We start from the raw sequence: 15676 nt of genomic DNA, 5'->3' as shown, positions 1-15676 counted from the left end.
TAGTGTGTGTGTGTGTGTGTGTGTGTGTGTGTGTGTGTGTGTGTGTGTGTGTGTGTGTGTGTGTGTGTGTGTGTGTGTGTGTGTGTGTGTGTGTGCGTGCGTGCGCTGGAGAGAAATAAAGGGTACAACCATGAGAGAGAGGGAGAGGTGGGTATTTTTCAAATAATCTGTTGGTGTTGGTGTATGAGAGGGATGGAGGAAAACAGAGAGAGGGATGGAGGAAAATGGAGGCATAGTGCACTAAAGACAGCACTGTGTTTACCTTAAGCACACACATCCAGAAAAGAGCTGTTAAATTCTACAACCACCTAAAAGGAAGCGATGCCCACACATTCCACCACAAAGCCCTCACCTACAGAGAGATTAACATAGAGAAGAGTCCCCTCAGCCAGCTGGTTCTGGGGCTCTGTTCACAAACACAAACAGACCCCACAGAGCCCCAGAACCAGCAGTCGCAAAAACCATCAAGCACTATGATGAAACTGGCTCTCATGAGGACCGCCACAGGAATGGAAGACCCAGAGTTACCTCTGCTGCAGAGGATAAGTTCATTAGAGTTACCAGCCTCAGAAATTGCAGCCCAAATAAATGCTTCACAGAGTTCAAGTAACAGACACATCTCAACATCAACTGTTCAGAGGAGACTGTGTGAATCAGGCCTTCATGGTCAAATTGCTGCAAAGAAACCACTACTAAAGGACACCAATAAGAAGAATAGACTTGCTTGGGCCAGGGAAACACGAGCCATGGACATTAGACTGGTGGAAATGTGTCTTTTGGTCTGGGTGGCTGCTTTTCTGATGTATCAAATACTTATGTCATGCAATAAAATGCAAATTAATTACTTAAAAATCATACAATGTGATTTTCTGGATTTTTGTTTTAGATTCCGTCTCTCACGGTTGAAGTGTACCTATGATAAAAATTACAGACCTCTACATGCTTTTTAAGTAGGAAAACCTGCAAAATCGGCAGTGTATCAAATACTTGTTCTCCCCACTGTAAGTAGTAAAGACATTTTTACATTTACGTCATTTAGCAGACGCTCTTATCCAGAGCGACTTACAAATTGGTGCATTCAACTTAAGATAGCCAGTGGGACAGCCTTTTTTTTTATGTGGGGGGGGGGGTAGAAGGATTACTGTTATACTGTTTCAGTTATTCCTTAAAGAGGTAGGGTTTCAAGCATCTCCGAAAGGTGGTCAGTGACTCCGCTGTCCTGGCGTCGTGGGGGAGCTTGTTCCACCATTGGGGTGCCAGAGCAGCGAATAGCTTTGACTGGGCTGAGCGGGAACTGTGCTTCCGTAGAGGTAGGGGGGCTAGCAGGCCAGAGGTGGATGAACGTAGTGCCCTCGTTTGGGTGTAGGGTCTGATCAGAGCCTGAAGGTAAGGCGGTGCCGTTCCCCTCACAGCTCCGTAGGCAAGCACCATGGTCTTGTAGTAGATGCGAGCCTCAACTGGAAGCCAGTGGAGTGTGCGGAGGAGCGGGGTGACATGAGAGAACTTGGGAAGGTTGAACACCAGACGGGCTGCAGCGTTCTGGATAAGTTGTAGGGGTTTAATGGCAAAGGCAGGGAGCCCAGCCAACAGCAAGTTGCAGTAATCCAGACGGCAGATGACAAGTGCATGGATTAGGACCTGTGCCGCTTTCTGTGTAAGGAAGGGTCATACTTTGCGAATGTTGTAAATCAAATCAAATCAAATTAAATGTTATTGGCCACATGCGCCGAATACAACAGGTGCAGACATTACAGTGAAATGCTTACTTACAGCCCTTAACCAACAGTGCATTTATTTTTTCATAAAAAAGTAAAATAAAACAACAACAAAAAAGTGTTGAGAAAAAAAGAGCAGAAGTAAAATAATATAACAGTATGGAGGCTATATATACAGAGCATGAACCTGCAGGATCGGGTCACCGCTTTGATGTTAGAGGACAACGACAGGGTGTTGTCCAGGGTCACGCCAAGGTTCTTTGCACTCTGGGAGGAGGACACAATGGAGTTGTCAACCGTGATGGCGAGATCATGGAGCGGGCAGTCCTTCCCTGGGAGGAAGAGCAGCTCCGTCTTGCCGAGGTTCAGCTTGAGGTGGTGATCCGACATCCACACTGATATGTCTGCCAGACATGCAGAGATGCGATTCGCCACCTGGTTATCAGAAGGGGGGAAAGGAGAAAATTAAGTGTGTGTCGTCTGACATACTGACATAAAAAGGGTATCGTTAGAAAGGTTAACTTCTCCTCTATTACAGCAAAACATTTCTCAATGTGTTTCGGTGTCCATATGACAGATTCTGTTGGACCAAATGTTAAATTCAAATAGCGAGTTGAAACCTGTCATCAGAGAGGAATAAGTGATCTCTTATCTTTTGTTGTTTTGGGTGGCAGGGGAAGGGGCTTTGTGTGTGTGTGTGTGTAAACTAGGGCTGACCCCAATTAATCTGGGATTCATCCAATGGCATTGAGGAGTATACCACCTCTGTCACCGGCTTCATCAATAAGTGCATCGACGACGACGTCCCCACAGTGACCGTACGTACATATCCCAACCAGAAGCCATGGATTACAGGCAACATCCACACCGAGCTAAAGGCTAGAGCTGCCGCTTTCAAAGAGCGGGACACTAATCTGGACGCTTATAAGAAATCCCGCTATGCCCTCAGACGAACCATCAAACAGCCAAAGCGTCAATACAGGACTAAGATTGAATCCTACTACACCGGCTCTTGACGCTCGTCGGATGTGGCAGGGCTTGCAAACTATTCTTGACTACAAAGGGAAACCCAGCCGCGAGCTGCCCAGTGACGCGAGCCTACCAGACGGGCTAAATGCCTTTTATGCTCGCTTCGAGGCAAGCAACACTGAAGCATGCATGAGAGCACCAGCTGTTCTGGACGACTGTGTGATCACGCTTTCTGTAGCCGATGTGAGCAAGACCTTTAAACAGGTCAACATTCACAAGGGCCAGACGGATTACCAGGAAGTGTACTCAGAGCATGCGCGGACCAACTGGCAAGTGCCTTCACTAACATTTTCAACCTCTCCCTGACCGAGTCTGTAATACCTACATGTTTCAACCAGACCACCATAGTCCCTGTGCCCAAGAAAGCAAAAATAACCTGCCTAAATGACTACCGCCCCGTAGCACTCACATTGGTAGCCATGAAGTGCTTTGAAAGGCTGGTCATGGCTCACATCAACACCATCATCCCGGAAACCCTAGACCAGGGGTGTCAAACTCATTTTAGCTCAGGGGCCACATGGAGGAAAATCTATTCCCAAGTGGGCCGGACCGGAAAAATCATGGTATATATAACTTAAAAACAAGAACTTCAGATTGTTTTCTTTGTTTTAATACGATCAACATACAACATAAAGCTGGAGCCTGAGGACAGTGTGTCCAAAATAGTACAAGCACAACATCACTATTAATCATAAAACACGTCAAGTTTATTTGAAAATTCTAAAGAAAAAGAACACACAAACACACAATGCCTCAGTGATTAACAGAACTGTTTCACAGATCACATAACTATATCAGGGTGTCATTTCTCAGGTAGAAATGTAGATAAAAATAATGAAATCCTGTTCCCCAAACAAGTGCAAGAACCACAGAGTCAAGAATAGGTTAAATATACAAATAAAATAAAATCAATTAAAAACAATAGCACATCAACATAAAAACATATAAACATAAAGCTGGAGCCTGAGGACAGTGTCCAAAAGCACAACATCACTATTAATCATAAAACACCTCAAGTTATTTGAAAGTTCTGAGGACAAAGAACACACAAACACACAATGCCTCAGTGATTCACAGAAGTATATCACAGATCACAGAACTATATCAGGGTGTCATTTCTCAGGCAGAAATGTAGATAAAAATAATGAAATCCTGTTCCCCAAACAAGTGCAAGAACCACAGAGTCAAGAATAGGTTAAATATACAAATAAAATAAAAACAATTAAAAACAATAGCACATCAACATAAAAACATATAAACATAAAGCTGGAGCCTGAGGACAGTGTCCAAAAGCACAACATCACTATTAATCATAAAACACCTCAAGTTATTTGAAAGTTCTGAGGACAAAGAACACACAAACACACAATGCCTCAGTGATTAACAGAACTGTTTCACAGATCACAGAACTATATCAGGGTGTCATTTCTCAGGCAGAAATGTAGATAAAAATAATGAAATCCTGTTCCCCAAACAAGTGCAAGAACCACAAAGTCAAGAATAGGTTAAATATACAAATAAAATAAAAACAATTAAAAACAATAGCACATCAACATAAAAACATATAAACATAAAGCTGGAGCCTGAGGACAGTGTCCAAAAGCACAACATCACTATTAATCATAAAACACCTCAAGTTATTTGAAAGTTCTGAGGACAAAGAACACACAAACACACAATGCCTCAGTGATTCACAGAAGTATATCACAGATCACAGAACTATATCAGGGTGTCATTTCTCAGGCAGAAATGTAGATAAAAATAATGAAATCCTGTTCCCCAAACAAGTGCAAGAACCACAGAGTCAAGAATAGGTTAAATATACAAATAAAATAAAATCAATTAAAAACAATAGCACATCAACATAAAAACATATAAACATAAATCTGAAAGCGTTGCTCAAACTCCCGTAACAGTCCCGTTATTTTATCTTTGAACCGCTTCATGTCTGCCACATGTTGGGTCGCGCACACATTTTTCAGACAGGGGAAGTGAGCTGCATCACCACCGGCAAGTTGCGTCTCCCACAATGACAGCTTCAACTTGAAAGAACGTATGCTGTCATAATACTGCGTGACAACTTTGTTGCGCCCTTGCAGCTGTTTGTTCAAGTTATTCAGGTGCTCTGTAACATCCACCATAAATGCAAGGTCCGGCATCCATTCTGCGAAATGAAATTCTAACACTGGTTTGCCCTTTTCTTCCATGAACTGTTCAATTTCTTCTCGTAAATCAAAGAAACGCCTCAGCACAGCACCTCGGCTTAACCATCTTACCTCAGTGTGGTATGGCAGGCCATAGATGTGGTCTTTCTCTCTGAGAAGGCTGTCAAACTGACGGTGATTCAGGCTTCTGGATCGGATGAAATTAACAGTTTGGATGACCACCTTCATGACGTTATCCATCTTTAATGACTTGCAACACAAAGCCTCCTGGTGCAAAATACAGTGAAAAGTCAAAAAATCACGTCCTCCATTTGCAGATTGCACTTTCTCTCTGAACTTTGTCACAACGCCTGCTTTTTTCCCGATCATTGAGGGCGCACCATCTGTAGCCAGGCTGACAGCGCAGGACCAGTCCACTCCGACCCTGTCCAGCGCGCCGACGAGTGCGGTAAAAATATCAGCTGCTGTCGTTGTATCTGTCATCGGCACCAACTCCACGAACTCCTCGGTGACGGTCAATGTGTCATCAACTCTGCGGATGAAAAAATGGCCAGTTGTGCAACATCTGTAATGTCCGTGCTTTCATCAATTGCAACCGAAAACGCAATAAATGACTTTACTTTTTGCTTCAACTGGCTGTCCAAATCCACTGAAAGATCGGAAATCCTGTCTGCAACTGTGTTTCTTGTCAGGCTGATATTTGCAAAAGCCTGCCGCTTTTCAGGGCACACAATCTCCTATGCCTTCATCATGCATGTTTTTACAAATTCACCCTCACTAAATGGTTTTGAAGCCACTGCGATTTCATTAGCAATGAGGTAGCTAGCTTTCACTGCAGCGTCACTGATGTCTCGGCTGTGAGTAAACACAGACTGCTGTTTCTTCAGACCCGCCAACAGTTCATTCACCTTCTCTCATCTCCGCTGTCCTTGAAAGTTGTCATATTTGTCGGCATGAAGACTCACATAGTGGCGACGAAGGTTATATTCTTTCAGCACTGCAACATGCTCTGAACACACCAAACATACAGCTTTCCCATTCAATTCCGTGATTAAATAGGATGACCATTTTTCTTGGAACACTCTGCACTCTGCGTCCACTTTTCTCTTTTTTGACAGAGACATATTGGGGCAATGAGGGTGCCAAAGCACATAATGTTAAAAGTAGAAGCCGTAATAAATATCGCGGGCAAAACAAAGTAGCTCATTGGCTGCACGTGCTTGACCTACTTGCTCTGCCCCGGTATAAACAGTTTGCTTGCTTAACACAATTGCTATTGCGCCATCCAGTGGACGCAATTGGAACAGCAGTTTATTTTATTGAAAAATTGCAGCGCATTTTTTATTTTTTTTTATCATCTCGCGGGCCGGATTAAACCCGTTTGCGGGCCTGATCCGGCCCGCGGGCCGTACGTTTGACACCCCTGCCCTAGACCCACTCCCATTCAAATACCGCCCCAACAGATCCACAAATAATGCAATCTCAATCGCACTCCACACTGCCCTTTCCCACCTGGACAAAAGGAAGACCTATGTGAGAATGCTGTTCATTGACTACAGCGTTCAATACCATAGTGCCCACAAAGCTCATTGCTAAGGACCCTGGGACTAAACACCTCCCTCTGCAACTGGATCATGGACTTCCTGACGGGCCGCCCCCAGGTGGTAAGGGTAGGCAACAACACATCTGCCAAACTGATCCTCAACACGGGGGCCCCTCAGGGATGCGTTCTTAGTCCCCTCCTGTACTCCCTTTTCACCCACGACTACCATCACTAGCACATTAGAGGCTGCTGCTGCCTATTGAAATCACTGGCCACTTTAAGAAATGGAACACTAGTCACTTTAATAATGTTTACATATCTTGCACTACTCATCTCATATGTATATACTGCATTCTATTCTGTAATATTCTACTGTATCTTAGTCCATGCCGCTCTGTCATTGCTTGTCCATATATGTATATATTCTTAAATCCCATTCCTTACTAGTTTTGTGTGTATTGGGTATATGTTGTGAAATTGTTAGATATTACTGCACTGTCGGAGCTAGAAGCACAAGCATTTCGCTACACCCGCTATAACATCTGCTAAACACGTGTATGTGACAAATAAGATTTGATTTGATTTGATTTGACTGTGTGGCCAAGCACGACTCCAACACCATCATTAAGTTTGCTGATGACACAACGGTGGTAGGCCTGATCACAGACAACAATGGGAGGAGGTCAGAGACCTGGCAGTGTGGTGCCAGGACAACAACCTCTCCCTCAACGTGAGCAAGACAAAGGAGATGATCGTGGACTACAGGAGAAATTGATGATACAAATATTGGGGGGCTGTTTTGTTCGACTTCAGTGCGGCTTTTGACATTATTGATCATAGTCTGCTGCTGGAAAAACGTATGTTTTATGGCTTTACTCCACCTGCTATATTGTGGATACAGAGTTACCTGTCTAACAGAACACAGAGGGTGTTCTTTAATGGAAGCCTCGCCAACATAATCCAGGTAGAATCCGGATTTCCCCAGGGCAGCTGTCTAGGCCCATTACCTTTTTCAATCTTTACTAATGACATGCCACTAAATGCAAATACAAATAAAAACATTTCTGTAAAAAAACTGTTGGCGGTAGGTGGACAGGATTCAGCTGCCCTGCGTGCCGGGTAGGTGATGTGTTCCCATTTTGAACCATTTCATATGTCAGAAGGTACAAACTCTGCACTATAGGCCTACCACTGGCCAATCGGATGGCTCAGATTACCGTCTGCAGTAACATAGCAGGCGTAAAAGAAAGCTACAGCAAAGTTGATACTGTGAGATTTCTAAACTTTTAAAACCATGACTAGAGAGAGACTGTCAACGAAAACAGCAAAGAGCTGCTGTTTTTATGAGTGAGTTTGTGTTTAAGTTTATACTGAGCACTGTCAACACTTTCTATTCAACTGTTTTATAAGCCATAAATTGCACATTCTCCCTACTTCCACTCGCGCCACAACCAGCTCTGCAACTGCAATGAGTGAGTAGGAAAGTGTATTGATAGGCTTGCGTTGTTATTATTAGCGGCTTGGGTCTGATCTATTACTGGTGTGATCATATAGCCTACCTCAAATGTCTGAGAAGAACAACAATGCATTGCAGGGCAACTCAATCAAAGCCAATATGCGGTGATAATGTTTTGGCCCTATAGCATACTGCACAAACCTCATTACTACAGTATTGTTTTTTAATAGGTTAATGTTGCATAGGCTTACGTTTTTTAAGTAATGTCAAAAAATTGTTTTACCTTAGATCTCGGCTTGCATTTTTTATCAAAGTTATCTCTACACAAAAACGGTTGGTGACCACTGCCATAGAGCTAGAGACTAAGCGCTAAAATCTATCCAAAATAAGCCCAATGCGTTTCTATGGGCTTATTTTGGACCTAAGCTTGTCACCTGCCTTTCCGCCTTTGGGACAACGACTCCCATTGTTAGGGCGGAGACATGAGCATCTCGTCATTATATACAGATCCCTGGTGTAAATGAGAAGGTGCATAAAGCACAGAAGGAGTGAGGAAGACGAGACCAAAAAGACAACATAAGAACAAGCGGACATAAACGCTCATAAAACCTACAAATACAAAAAAAACGTGATTCTTGCGATACAGGCATTTGGAATATCGTGCAAAAACATACATTCGAATTAATGAAATTAATTCAATATATCCCCCAGCCCTAAGATTTGTAGTTGATCATGCATGTGTTTTTGCTGTTTGTTCATTGTTATAGAGCCGTAAAGATTTGAGAGATGGTTTACCATACATCCCCATTTTGGAGAGGTAGGCTAGCTCTTCGTGTTGTTGTTGGTTTAGTGTTTTCCAATTTTCTCAGAAGTGGTAAGATTCTATGGATTCTTCAATTACATTGAGCTGATTTATGACGTGCTGTTCCTTCTTTTTTCTTAGTGTATTTCTGTGCTGTTGTAGTGTTTCACCATAGTGAAGGCGTAGGCTCAGGTTTTCTGTGTTTTTGGTTGAATATGTTTATACATTTCTTTCTTAGGGTTTTGCATTCTTCATCAAACCATTTGTCATTGTTGTTAATTTTCTTAGATTGTCTGCTTGACATTTTTTGATTTGATAGGGAAGGCTTTCTACTGCCAAGTTTACACCTTCACTATTGCAGTGAAACCTTTTGTCCAGGAAGTTGTCTAAAAGGGTTTGGATTTGTTGTTGCCCAATTGTTTTTTGGTAGGTTTCTACACTACTTTCCTTCCATCTATAGCATTTCTTAATAGTATGCAGTTTGTTCGGGTTTGATGCCTCATGATTGAGTGTTGCTCTGTTCAAGGAGGCTGTGATTTTGCTGTGATCTGATAGTGGTGTCAGTGGGCTGACTGTGAATGGTCTGAGAGACTGGGTTGAGGTCAGTGTAATCTACAGTACTACTGCCAAGTAATGAACTGTAGGTGTACCTACCATAGGAGTCCCCTCGAAGCCTACCAATGACTATGTACAGACCCAGCATGCGACAGAGCTGCAAGAGTTGTGACCCATTTTTGTTGGTTGGTTTGGTGTAGTTGTGTGTAGGGGAATGTCGGGTTCTTGTCCAGTTCTGGTGTTCAGGTCACCACAGACTAGTACGTGGCCCTGGCCCTGGGTTGATCTCCCCCTCTAGGCTGGAGAAACTGTCTTCAGTATGGGGATTCTATAGGGGGATATAGGTAGCACACACATGCCATTTCTCTCTGTTGAGATAATTTCTTTTGAATTTCTAGCCAAATGTAGAATGTTCCTGTTTTGATTAATTTAATGGAGTTGGTTCAGTATGATCTATGTCAAATTAGCATACCCCCTGAGTCTCTTCCCTGTTTCACACCTGGTAGTTTGGTGGATGGGACTACCAGCTCTCTGTAACCTAGTATTTTCGTGGTAGCAGGGTGGAGATAACCACTTGTGCGTTGAGGAAAGTGGTAGAAGCTTTTTCTATCACTCCCTTGAGTGCTGTGGCCACCCTTTCCTGCTGTGTTCTCAGGTCATTTGTGCCTGTGTGTATTATTATGTGACTGGGTGAACATAGTTGGTCCTCAGATAGCAGGTCTAGGGCGCGCTGGGTGTTTGGGCACCAGAGTTTAACCACTGTGTGTCGGGGGGGGGGGGGGACTCTCCTCTGGGGGTTGCTCATCTGTGGGGGTGTGGACCGACTCACTTGGGGTGGGGGAGTCATCACCAAGAGAGAGCTTACATCTCTTTTATTCTGTAAAAGTCCTGTTTTTGAAGTTATAGCCCTGTGCCATGCCAGGGGATGGTCTGTGTGGAAAATTAAGTTGCTTATGTTCCCAGTCTTGTAACAGTCCGCAAATAGCGTATCTGGATTGTCCCTGAGGAGCTTCTGTTTGTACTCTTTTCATGCAGTGTCATTTTTTTTTTTTTCTGAGGGGAGCTGTACTATGATAGGCTCTGCACAGGGGTGTAAGGAAGCCATGGGGCAGAGGGCCTCAGAAGCCTCTGTATTCAGGTGGGGGAGGTTGTGATTCTCGGTTCACAGGGGTTAAAAGGTTTCCTTCTGCATGGTTCGGTTCGGCTGTGCTAACATACTCGCTTGAAAAACTAGAATAAAGCGGCAATAGTACTGTTTGTCCATCTTTAGACAAGCAATCTGTCATTAATTTGTGCGTTTTTGCCAAGGATATCTTAGTTTAGCAATTTTACATATAACTGAGATGTTTGGCGCAGTATTTCTTAAGTGAAAGATGTGCATGAAAACTAGTCATCTGTCGTTGAATGACAATAAACCCTTAATTGAAGAATCCCTACTTTTGACCAATCATCGATGAAAGGTTCCTCGAGAAATGTTTTTCTGTGCACCAACAGCCGAAAAAACACTTTCCGAAGGCCAAAACAAACCAAAACATCACAAAATCTCGTCATAATATATGCACAAACTGTTCTGAACTTTTTCGGATAGGAAGCATGCGGTCGCCTTAAGGAAACTATGGGTGGGCAAGGTTGTGATTCTCTGTTGCCATTGTTCGGTTCAAGGGCTTTCACACCTCTCACTTCACACTTCAGTGCTAATTGAAGTTGCAGCCGGGTCTGTTCTCTCCTAGCAGGCTTGGTAGAACTGTAGTCCTAATTTATGATTCAGTCTTTATTAAGTAAAATATCTAGAGATTATTGTAATGCCTTTTTACTTCTTGGCTTTAGAAGTAGCTTCAGATTGAACATTACTCAGTTCCAGGTTGGATGGTATTTTCAGGTTTCGTGAGCTGTGCTTGTTCTGCTGGTTATTGGTTTGCTAAAAAGTTTTCTGGATAGTCCTGAATAGTCCTTGGTGGTAGGAGTCCTTCCATGTAATTTGGTACAAAATCCAGGTTGAACAGTCGTGGTCAAAAGTTTTGGTCTTCACAAAGTTCGCTGCTTCAGATGTTACATTTACATTTACGTCATTTAGCAGACGCTCTTATCCAGAGCCACTTACAAATTGGTGCATTCAACTTATGATAGCCAGTGGGACAGCCACTTTTTATTTTATAGGGGGGTGGGGGAGGGGGGGGGGTAGAAGGATTACTTTTCCAGGTATTCCTTAAAGAGGTAGGGTTTCAAGTGTCTCCAGAAGGTGGTCAGTGACTCTGCTGTCCTGGTGTCGTGGGGGAGCTTGTTCCACCATTGGGGTGCCAGAGCAGCGAATAGCTTTGACTGGGCTGAGCGGGAACTGTGCTTCCGTAGAGGTATGGGGGCTAGCAGGCCAGAGGTGGATGAACGTAGTGCCCTCGTTTGGGTGTAGGGTCTGATCAGAGCCTGCCTACGTTCCCCTCACAGCTCCGTAGGCAAGCACCATGGTCTTGTAGTAGATGCGAGCCTCAACTGGAAGCCAGTGGAGTGTGTGGAGGAGCGGGGTGACATGAGAGAACTTGGGAAGGTTGAACACCAGACGGGCTGCAGCGTTCTGGATAAGTTGTAGGGGTTTAATGGCACAGGCAGGGAGCCCAGCCAACAGCGAGTTGCAGTAATCCAGACGGGAGATGACAAGTGCCTGGATTAGGACCTGTGCCGCTTTCTGTGTAAGGTAGGGTCATACTCTGCGAATGTTGTAGAGCATGAACCTGCAGGATCGGGTCACCACTTTGATGTTAGCGGAGAACGACAGGGTGTTGTCCAGGGTCATGCCAAGGTTCTTTGCACTCTGGGAGGAGGACACAATGGAATTGTCAACCGTGATGGCGAGATCATGGGGCGGGCAGTCCTTCCCCGGAAGGAAGAGCAGCTCCGTCTTGCCGAGGTTCAGCTTGAGGTGGTGATCCGACATCCACACTGGTATGTCTGCCAGACATGCAGAGATGCGATTCGCCACCTGGTTATCAGAAGGGGGAAAGGAGAATATTAATTGTGTGTCGTCTGCGTAGCAATGATAGGAGAGACCATGTGAGGATATGACAGAGCCAAGTGACTTGGTGTATAGAGAGAATAGGAGAGGGCCTAGAACTGAGCCCTGGGGGACACCAGTGGTGAGAGCATGTGGTGCGGAGACAGATTCTCGCCACGCCACCTGGTAGGAGCGACCTGTCAGGTAGGACGCAATCCAAAAGTGAGCAGCGCCGGAGATGCCCAACTCGGAGAGGGTGGAGAGGAGGATCTGATGGTTCACAGTATCAAAGGCACATCGTATGCAAACTGAGTGGCAAACTGGGATGTTGTGCATAGACAACACTGCAGCACAGAGACACTCACATGCACCTACATACACTACAGCAAACTTTGACTGACATATGTTTTCTACCTTTCCTTGGCTGTTGTGTGTGGGTGTGAGAGAGAGGTGAGTGTGAGATCTAGCAGCACTAATGCCTTGTTCACTGTGTTTGACAAACAGCAACAGGTTGAAACTCCCTCCAGATCCCCCGTGACACACACACACACTTTGCAGGGAATATGTAATTCCTGTGGTATCCATGAAAGTACTAATGTCCATCTCTAACTCCTCCCCCTCTCTCTCTCTTCTCTCCCTCCCACTATACTTCCCACTCTCTCTCTTCTTTCCCTCCCCCTCTCCCTCCCTCTCTTCTCTCTCTAGGTTCCAGAAGCATGTTCACACCTATAGGGTCCTACCAGATGAAGAGGGATTCTTGGCAGTCCAGGTACCACTATAAACCGCCCTCCATACATACACACACACCAGTGGGTGTGGGTGGGTCTTTTTCTATGCATACCTAGCACTATGGATGTAACTGTTAGTATGTACATGTATATCTGTGGAAAGCAGGCACTGTATGTATGTGTGTGTGTTTTGTAAGTTCACATGGATGTATTTTTACTAGTGTGTTTGTTGTGTGTTTGTGTGTACGGTACTTGTATGTGTGTCTGGATCAGTAGCAACTGGCAGGCTCTGGTGCGTGTGTTGGCTCTGAGCTCACACACACACAGCGGTCTCTTTGTGCTCTGTGTCCAGCAGCTGGGGGAGTCACCAATGCCCTAGCAACACACACACACACTCAAATACTGTAATACCTAACCCTAAATACACACCACTAATCCCCTTTCCACTACCCCTCCACTCCTGGTCCCTTGCCTGGAATCCACACTGATAGCTTTCGCAAATCATTTGATTTACCCAGTGCTTCAGTGAAATTAAACGTCACTGAAACGGAGTGAATGTGGCTGCCGGGCTCCCCACCCGTTCACAGCTGAGGGCCTCTTGGTATTACAGCTTCCCTTACGCTGCTGTAAACCCTCCACCCACAAATATCAATGAACAGAAAGTGATTGTGCCCACTTTCAGATGCTCCGAGCTGCCGCACCAAGACCAATATACTACATGCCTACCTACCTACAGTTGAAGTCGGAAGTTTACATACACCTTAGCCAAATACATTTAAACTCAGTTTTTCACAATTCCTGACATTTAATCATAGTAAAAATGCCCTGTCTTAGGTCAGTTAGGATCACCACTTTATTTTAAGAATGTGAAATGTCAGAATAATAGTAGAGAGAATTATTTATTTCAGCTTTTATTTCTTTAATCACATTCCCAGTGGGTCAGAAGTTTACATACACTCAATTAGTATTTGGTAGCATTGCCTTTAAATTGTTTAACTTGGGTCAAACGTTTCGGGTAGCCTTCCACAAGCTTCCCACAATAAGTTGGGTGAATTTTGGCCCATTCCTCCTGACAGAGCTGGTGTAACTGAGTCAGGTTTGTAGGCCTCCTTGCTCGCACACGCTTTTTCAGTTCTGCCCACACATTTTCTATAGGATTGAGGTCAGGGCTTTGTGAAGGCCACTCCAATACCTTGACTTTGTTGTCCTTAAGCCATTTTGCCACAAGTTTGGAAGTATGCTTGGGGTCATTGTCCATTTGGAAGATCCATTTGCGACCAAGTTTTAACTTCCTGACTGTTGTCTTGAGATGTTGCTTCAATATATCCACTTACTTGTCCTTCCTCATGATACCATCTATTTTGTGAAGTGCACCAGTCCCTCCTGCAGCAAAGCAGCCCACAGCATGATGCTGCCACCCCGTGCTTCACGGTTGGGATGGTGTTGTTCGGCTTGCAAGCCACCCCCTTTTTCCTCCAAACATAACGATGGTCATTATGACCAAACAGTTCTATTTTTGTTTCATCAGACCTTTCTCCCAAAAGTATGATCTTTGTCCCCATGTGCAGTTGCAAACCGTAGTCTGGCTTTTTTATGGCGGTTTTGGAGCAGTGGCTTCTTCCTTGCTGAGCGGCCTTTCAGGTTATGTCGATATAGGACTCGTTTTACTGTGGATATAGAAACTTTTGTACCTGTTTCCTCCAGCATCTTCACAAGGAGAAGGTAGGCCTTGAAATACATCCACAGGTACACCTCCAATTGACTCAAATGATGTCAATTAGCCAATCAGAAGCTTCTAAAGCCATGACATCATTTTCTGGAATTTTCCAAGCTGTTTAAAGGCACAGTCAACTTAGTGTATGTAAACTTCTGACCCACTGGAATTGTGATACAGTGAATTATAAGTGAATCTGTCTGTAAACAATTGTTGGAAAAATTACTTGTGTCATGCACAAAGTAGATGTCCTAACCGACTTGCCAAAACAATAGTTTGTTAACAAGAAATTTGTGGAGTGGTTGAAAAACGAGTTTTAATGACTCCAACCTAAGTGTATGTAAACTTCCGACTTCAGCTGTACCTACCTACCTACCTACCTACCTACCTACCTACCTACCTACCAATATATTACCTAGCAATCTCCTACCTACCTACCAATATACTACCTACCTACCTACCTACCAATATAATACGTACCTACCTACCTAACAATATACTACCTACCTACCTACCAATATACTACGTACCTACCTACCTACTACCTACCAACCAATCTACTACCTACCTACCTACCTACCTACCTACCTACCTACCTACCTACCAATCTAATAACTACCTAACTACCTACCAATATACTACCTAGCAATCTCCTACCTACCTACCAATATACTACCTACCTACCTACCAATATACTACCTAGCAATCTCCTACCTACTTACCAATGTACTACCTACCTACCTACCTACCAATATACTACCTACCTACCTACCTAACAATATACTACCTACCTACCAATCTACTACCTGCCTACCTACCCAGCTTCATTCTGAATGTGCTGTGCAGAGTGTGCTCTGTCTGTATTTCTTTGAAGTACCCACTCTCTCTCTCTCTCTCTCTCTCTCTCTCTCTCTCTCTCTCTCTCTCTCTCTCTCTCTCTCTCTCTCTCTCTCTCTCTCTCTCTCTCTCTCTCTCTCTCTCTC

General features: G+C 44.2%; 1 protein-coding gene across 1 annotated transcript in view; it reads left to right on the top strand.

The window, feature by feature from the left end:
- Positions 1-15676, top strand: part of inppl1a (inositol polyphosphate phosphatase-like 1a) — a 59151-nt gene that overhangs the window by 8663 nt on the left and 34812 nt on the right. The window contains exon 2 of the mRNA XM_084196877.1: positions 12957-13020. Within this exon, the coding sequence (XP_084053003.1) occupies positions 12957-13020 (64 nt within the window). The remainder of the gene's footprint in view (positions 1-12956; positions 13021-15676) is intronic.

This window comes from Coregonus lavaretus, assembly GCF_964263955.1.
Source record: "Coregonus lavaretus genome assembly, contig: HAP1_SCAFFOLD_600, whole genome shotgun sequence".
NCBI classification, from domain to species: Eukaryota; Metazoa; Chordata; class Actinopteri; order Salmoniformes; family Salmonidae; genus Coregonus; species Coregonus lavaretus.
The sequence above is the reverse complement of the archived record's forward strand: the minus strand, read 5'-3'. Positions and strand labels throughout refer to the sequence as shown.